The 7,768-nt window shown below is 37.8% G+C and overlaps 1 protein-coding gene across 1 annotated transcript in view; it reads left to right on the forward strand.

The window, feature by feature from the left end:
* Positions 1–7,347, forward strand: part of FKBP14 (FK506 binding protein 14) — an 11,903-nt gene extending 4,556 nt beyond the window's left edge. The window contains exons 3-4 of the mRNA XM_008068985.2: positions 3,781–3,908; positions 6,879–7,347. Coding sequence (XP_008067176.1) covers positions 3,781–3,908; positions 6,879–7,037 — 287 coding nt within the window. The 3' untranslated portion in view covers positions 7,038–7,347. The remainder of the gene's footprint in view (positions 1–3,780; positions 3,909–6,878) is intronic.
* The last annotated feature ends 421 nt before the right edge of the window (positions 7,348–7,768 follow it).

Genomic DNA, 7,768 nt, shown 5'->3' on the forward strand with positions numbered 1-7,768 from the left:
CCCCCAAAAAAAAAAAAAAAAAAATGCAAGAGGAAAGCTCACTTAACATAAGTGTTTAGATGAGTTATGCACTTGAAATATGGATTATGAAGGCATTGAATGCGTTTTAGATGTGAGCTACATATGGCTTGAGACTATGAAGTCTCCCACAGCAAACGCATTAGAGGATATTTTCATACTCTTTTTTTTTTTTTTTTTTTGAGTTGGAGTCTCACTCAGTCACCCAGACTGGAGTGCAGTGGCCACTCCTGGCCACCGCACCCTCGACCTGCTGGGCTCGGGTGATCCTTCCGCTCAGCCTTCCGAGTAGCTGGAACTACAGGTGCGCGCTACCACGCCTGGCTAATTTTTGATTTATTGTAGAGATGAGGTCTCACCAAGTTGTCCAGGCGGGTCACGAACCCGTGGGCTTAGGCAATCTACTCACCTCAGTCTCCCAAAGGCGCGGGATTACAGGCTGAGCCACCGAGCCCGGCTTTATTTTCATACTCTTTAAAAAATTTATTTATAAAGCTTTGAACAATTTTTAAAAAATTTTTAATTTTTAATTTTTATTTTTTTGAGTCTGAGCCTCACTCTGTTGCCCAGGCTGGAATGCAGTGGCACGTTCACCGCCACCCCAGCGTCAACCTGCTGGGCTCTGGTGATCCTTCCACCTCAGCCTTCCAAGTAGCCAGAACTACAGGCGTGTGCTACCACACCGGCTAATTTTTTGATGTATCGTAGAGATGAGGTCTCACCAAGTTGCCCAGGCTGGTCTTGAACCTCTGGGCTCAGGCAATCCTTTTGCCTCGAGCTCCCAAGTACTGGGATTACAGGCCTGAGCCACTGTGCCTGGCTCAATTTTTTAAATAAATAATGGAGTGACATGAAATGAGTTTAATTCTTCTTGTGTCACAAAGCAGAAGTGAGCTGGCTAGCTGGTCTGGACAGCTTTTGTGCTAATTTGTTTCAGGGCAGGTACATACACCTGGTGTTCCGGTGGGAACCCCTGCAATTTTCCAAAGGACTGTTAGATGATACGTATCAAGAGACCTGAAGATGTTATATGTGTTTAGCCTGTAATTCTTTTATTGGAATTCTTTTATGGGATAATCGGGTATCAGGGAAAAGATTTGTGAACAAGGATGTTCATCACTTCATTGCTTCTAATAGCAAAAAATCAGAACTGACCTAAGTGTATGATGATAAGGGTTCAGCTAAACAAAATATGGGCCAGTTATTTAAAATGGCATTTTAGGCCGGGCTCGGTGGCTCAGCCTGTAATCCCAGCACTTTGGGAGGCCGAGGCGAGAGGATTGCCTGAGCCCACGGGGTTCGAGACCCACCCGAGCAACTTGGCGAGACCTTGTCTCTACAATAAATTTAAAAAAAACTAGCTGGGTGTGGTTGCACACGCCTGTAGTTCCAGCTACTTGGAAGGCTGAGGCAGAAGGATCGCAGGAGCCCAGCATGTCGAGGCTGCAGTGGCCGGGAGCAGCCACTGCACTCCAGTCTGGGCAACAGAGTGAGACTCTAACTCAAATAAAATAAAATAAAATAAAATGGCATTTTAAAAGATTTAAAAAGTTTTATCCACACTGTGTGTGATATAATGTTACATGTAGAAGTGGAAAATAAAACTATCATATACAGGGTATGATAGTAAGTATAGGAAAAAAGTATATACACACAGAAAGTGAATTACAAGGAAATAAATGAGAATGTTAACAGTGGACTACTGGGAATCATATTAATTTCTGTTCTATCTTCCAGATACTTGCTCTGCAATGAGCATGTATTACTTATGTAATGAAGAAAAAAACTTTAAGTAATCACCAAAATCAGAGACCCACTCTGCTATAATATAAAGGTAGCCTTTACAGCATCCTTAGGTCTAAACTTAACCATTGACAAAGGGAGGGTCAGGATTGCCAGCCCCAGTCTCCTGAGAAGGAAAACAGGTGCCATGTGTGAAGCATTATATATTTTAGAATAGGACTATCTACAGACATCTTATTCATAGGATAGGATTTACTAAACAAATTCAGTTCTTATCTGAATTATAATTCTCTCTAGAGAAGAAAGTCAAGTATCCAGAAAATGTTTCTCTGATGCTTAAAAGAATATTCTTTCACTTTCCTGTATCTTTGTCTCACCTTTGATATTTATATACAGTAGACCCTTTTATCTGTGGTTTTATTTCCAGTTTAGTTACCTGTGGTCAATTGCAGTCTGAAGATATTTTGAGAGTGGGAGAGACCACATTCACATTGTTTTTATTACTATATATTGTTATGATTGTTCTATTTTATTATTACTTTAATCTCTTACTTAGCCTCATTTATAAAGTAAACTTTAATATAGGTAAGTATGTCTAGGAAAAAACAGTGTATGTGTTGGGTACTATCCACAGTTTGAGGCATCCACTGAGGGTCTTGAAATATATCCCCTGCAGAGAGGAGGTACTACTGTATGTAGTATTAGTCCATTACTCTTTCTCATACTATGTTTAACTCAATTTTACTTCATAAGTACAGATCTAAATTTGAGTCATTTCCTTCAAACTGAGTACCATGAAACTAATTCTTCTAATATGCATTTAACACTAATTTTGTAGTCTTTTAGTACATGCTTGCATGCCTCCTTTGGAAAGATACCAGCTTTACCAACGACCTAGTGCATGTCCCTTCTCTGTCTAGATCTGGAATGGTAAGCTTCAGCATACAATGTGACTGTTGTTCTCTTTGGAACATATGAACGCTCTTTCATGGAAATATGCGGGATTGGGGGGTGACTAAGAAATATTTAACATGTTTACCCAGACCTGTATGTTAAATATAGTTACAAGGAAATCAAGTTTGAAAAAAGTTGTATATATTTCCTAGAAGTGTTTTTTATTGTCGTTGTTATTTTGGTTTTTGTTTGTTTGTTTTTAGGTTCCTGAGATTTTAACAGAGCTCTTTTTGCTTTTACAGTTTTTTTAATCTCCCTTCTCCAGAATAAGTTTAAATTGCTCCTCTCCCACTAAATGTCTTCAACATGTGTATAATGCTCTAGATTAGAGAGGATGTTTCTTGACTTTTTAAAATTGTTGAACCTTCATTATTTTTGAAGCCTGTAAAAGGATTATATCTCAGTAACATATATTAGGATTTTACTATTTGTCAAGCAAAATGCTAATATTTTGCATGGATTGTTCTTTTCTTCAACCTCCCAACAGACTTTTGAGGTGAGAAATATTGCTATCTACATTTTATAGGGAAGTACACGAGGCTTAGACATGAGCAGATAAACTTCAATCTCAGACAGTATGACACCAGAGCTCACTCAATAATATACTGCCTCCCAGTGGTAGAAATGGCAATACCATGTGTACCTGTAGGTTAGAACTTTATGACTCACAAGTTGGTAAATTACTTGTAATGTAATTAACTCTGAATTATCTACAGCCCTTTAAGTCATTCCTGACATATAATATGTGATATCATAATTACATTTGGATTTAATACCCAGGCTATTTAGATACATCTGCATGTATGTATATGTGTATACATTTTAATTACTGAGTCAAAAACAGAATGCTTTTGCTCAACTGGTTGGACTAGTCCTTCTTTTACCCTACCTATTCCATTTGTTTGAGTAAAATATAATTATAAGTAATTTCTATGATACATGACAATCTCAGGAAGGCATTTTATAATTCAGTTAGGAAATATTTTGTCCATTATCATAAGTTTTCTATTATTAAAACTCTGGGATCTTTTAAATAAAACTTTCTCTCTTCTCTCTTGGTGTCAGGTAAAATTCCTCCAGAAAGTACACTGATATTCAACATCGATCTCCTAGAGATTCGAAATGGACCAAGATCCCATGAATCATTCCAAGAAATGGATCTTAATGATGACTGGAAACTCTCTAAAGAAGAGGTGACCTTTTTCTCCTTTATTTTTTCTTTTTTTGGTAGCTCACTTTTTAAGAAAGTTTTTAAACAAAATATTTATTTATTTATTTATAGTTGGAGTCTCACTCTGTTGCCTAGGCTGGGGTGCAGTGACACGCTCATAGCCACCGCAGCCTCGACCTGCTGGGCTTAGGTGATCCTTCCACCTTAACCTTACAAGTAGCTGAAGCTACAGGCATGTGCTACCATGCCAGGCTTATTTTTTTTATTTATTGTTGAGATGAGGTCTTACCTTGAACCCCCGGGCTCAGGCAATCCTCTCACCTCAGTCTCCCAAGGTGCTGGGATTATAGGCTGAACCACTGCGCCTGGCCTAAAATTTATTTTTATTTAGGTAAAATGTTATTTATTTATGTTTCCTTTTTTTTTTTTTTTTTTAAGTTGGAGTCTCACTCTGTCGCCCAGACTGGAGTGCAGTGGCCGCTGCCGGCCACCGCAGCCTCCATCTGCCGGGCTCCGGTGATCCTTCCGCCTCAGCCTTCTGAGTAGCCGGAATTACAGGCATGTGCTACCATGCTCGGCTAATTTTTTGATTTATTGTAGAGGTGAGGTCTCGCTGCCCAGGCGGGTCTCGAACCCGCGGGCTCAGGCAATCCACTCACCTCAGCCTCCCAAAGGCGCGGGATTACAGGCTGAGCCACCGAGCGATACTGATGCTCTGAAAGTTAACCTTTTTATAGGAGATCATTGTTTTAGACAGAAATATATTGATACTTACACTATTCAGTCTTTTGCTTTTTTCTTCCTAAATGGTTTTATTGTATCTTGTCCTTACCCTTGGGTCTTTGAATGATCCATTTTACCAAGACAATTCCCATTTGGAGTTGCTGTATAAAAAAACTATATGTCCTGAAAAATAGCTCATGTGGACAATTTCTGTTTAAAACTGTAGACTGACTGTCAAATGCATTTGGTAGTGATTTCCTAGAGATTAACAGCAAGCAATTTACATGCTCAGTTTTGTTCAGATTAGCACCTGGAGAATGGAGACTGCAGCATGGGTTTTCTACAACAGGAAGCCTTCCCCAGCCCCCTCAAAGTCTGGGCCTTTGGGTAAGGAGAAAGGAAGAAGGGGTTTTTCCTATAACCTAGGAATTTGTAGTCATTGCTACACATGCCTGTCTTAGTCTGGCTGCTGTGGAGAAAGAAATGGAGGAAATCTTTATTCCTATGTTTTTTAAATCTCCTCACACTCCATTCTGTCTTGACTGGTCAGATATCAAGTCCCTTTTTATGCTTTGATCAATTTCATACTAATGCCCAGGAAATAATTGAGTCTTGAATAAGCTAAGTTGTTATGAACCACAGAATCATGATCCACAGCCACTCAATTTATAACATCTCACAGGGTTACCAGGCATATACCTTTTTCAACCATCAAAGATAAATTTTAATTCTCTTTCATTAAAACATTTTGAGTATACAACACATTCATATGGTTCAGAGTAAAAAGATACTTATTAAAAAGTCTTTCTCCTACCCATATCCTCTTCTTCCATTATCCTCCTATCCAGTTTTATTAGTTTCTTTTTTCTTTATTTGTTAAGAGAGATCTCACTATGTATAGATGTGCACCTACTGCATCCAGCTCAGTTGTGTTAGTCTCTAATATATCCGTCCAGTGTTTCTTTATGCAAATACAAACAAACACAAATAGACATTCTTATTTTCCCCTTTCTTATGCAAAAGGCAGCAACTTATACACACTGCTTGGCGTCTTGCTTTAGTCACACAATATATCCATACATTAATCCCTAGAGTTTCATCATCTTTTTTATTTTTAAAGAACTACATTAAATCAGTTTAAATTTAAAATAACTCTACACCTTATGGGTGTGCATGTTGGGGCATGGTAGGAGAAAAGATTTGAAATTGCTGGTGTAAACATAAGGAAGGGGGGGAATATGATTAAAAATAAAAATATAGGCTGAATTGTATCATGGTAAATCTAGTGGGAAATTGGGAACAGTGTTTAGTTTATATATTTTTTAAACATCTGAATGAAATGAAAATGGAAAATTATAGTCTAGGCGCTCATCAGACTGGACTCTGCTTTAATTTCTGAGATTGGAGGCTGGGTGTGGTGGTTTACACCTGTAATCCCAGCACTTTGGGAGGTAGAGGTGAGAGGATTGCCTGAGCCCCGGAGTTCGAGACCAGTCTGGGCAACATGGTGAGACCTTGTCTCTACAGCTAAAAGAAAAAAAAATTAGCCAGGCGTGGAGGCATATGCCTCTATAATTCCAGCTACTTACTTAGAAGGCTGAGGCGGAAGGATTGCTGGAGCCCAGCAGGTTGAGGCTGTGGCAGCTGTGAGCATGCCACCATACTCCAATCTGGGTAACAGAGGAAGACTCCAACTCAAAAAAAAAAAAAAGAGAGAGAGAGAGAGAGATAGAGAGACAGATTGGGAGGTTGTGATTAGGCTTGATCAGTGTGGCATGATCATAGCCAGCCCCACAGCTCCTGCTACTCACAGACATTTATTCAAGTGAAAAATGCCAACATTTAATCAGCTTTTAAGAGAAGTGTCTGGGATTTTGACACTTGATAGAAAAGTAGATCTGGACGATGAATCGAAAGACAGCAGTCTTGCAAATGCTTGACCTTAATTAGACTCATTAAGAAAAGGTAGTAGTATACTTTCACTGGGTATTTTCAGATAATATAAGCCTTATATGAGGATTATATATATGATATAAGCTTTATCTTTGCCTCTGAGCAATATTTTATATCTCTACTAGTAGTATAGCAATAGTTTTTTTAAGGGAAGAAAATTCCTTATAATTCTTTAATGATCTTTGAAATATAAAGTTGTTGTTCAGTAGTTATTACATGTAGTTATGTGAGCTACTAGTCCAGGTCTGTGATATTGATTGGCTCAATGTGGGTATCTTATGAATCAGAATTATTAATGAAATCCGTCATTTTGTAGGTTAAAGTATATTTAAAAAAGGAATTTGAAAAGCACGGTGCGGTGGTGAATGAAAGTCATCATGATGTTTTGGTGGAAGATATTTTTGATAAAGAAGATGAAGACAAAGATGGATTTATATCTTCCAGAGAATTTACATATAAACATGACGAGTTATAGAGCTATGTCTGCCCATTTTACATAGTATCCATCTTCTAAGAGAGGGCAGTTATCCTTTAAACGCATTTTATTTTTTAACAATGTTCTGTTCTTGCTTTGTTTTTTGTTTTTGTGTGTATTTTCTGACCTCTATTTAAAGAACCCCTTAGGGTTTCTAAGTACCCATTTCTTTCTGGTAAGTTATTAGGAAGAAAAAATTAATTTGTCTTTGAATAGAAGACTGCTAGACTATCTTCTACTTTTTTAGTTGTAATTTTAAAATATTGCATCTGGAAACATAACACAACATGAGACCTGGTTATAGCACAAATCAGCACTCAGTACTTCTGCTTTCCTCTATTTTCTCCAAGTTAGAGGTTGGCATTTGAAAAACCTTTTGCAATAGCCCAAGGCTTGTTATTTTCATGTTATAATGAAATAGTTTGTTTTTCACTACTCCTGAGTCTCTGCTTGAGGACTGAAAGAAAATGGTTGTTGGACTTGTTAACAGCTACTGCTTTACTAAGGAGATGTGCAATGCTGAAGTTAGAAACCAAGTTAATAACTTATAAAAACACATATGCATTGAAACATTCTACCTAAGGCTTAAGCTAATAAAATTCAGCTCCTAGTGACTAATGGCCTATTATGATAAAGAGGACAAATCATTTATGTGTTTGTTTCTTTGTAATAAAATGTGTCAAAATATTATAGATGAGTTAGAGAGCTGTATTTATATTTAGTGTTTACTT

Source organism: Carlito syrichta, unplaced genomic scaffold (genome assembly GCF_000164805.1).
Source record: "Carlito syrichta isolate Samal-C Ts95f unplaced genomic scaffold, Tarsius_syrichta-2.0.1 Scaffold311717, whole genome shotgun sequence".
Classification (NCBI taxonomy): domain Eukaryota; kingdom Metazoa; phylum Chordata; class Mammalia; order Primates; family Tarsiidae; genus Carlito; species Carlito syrichta.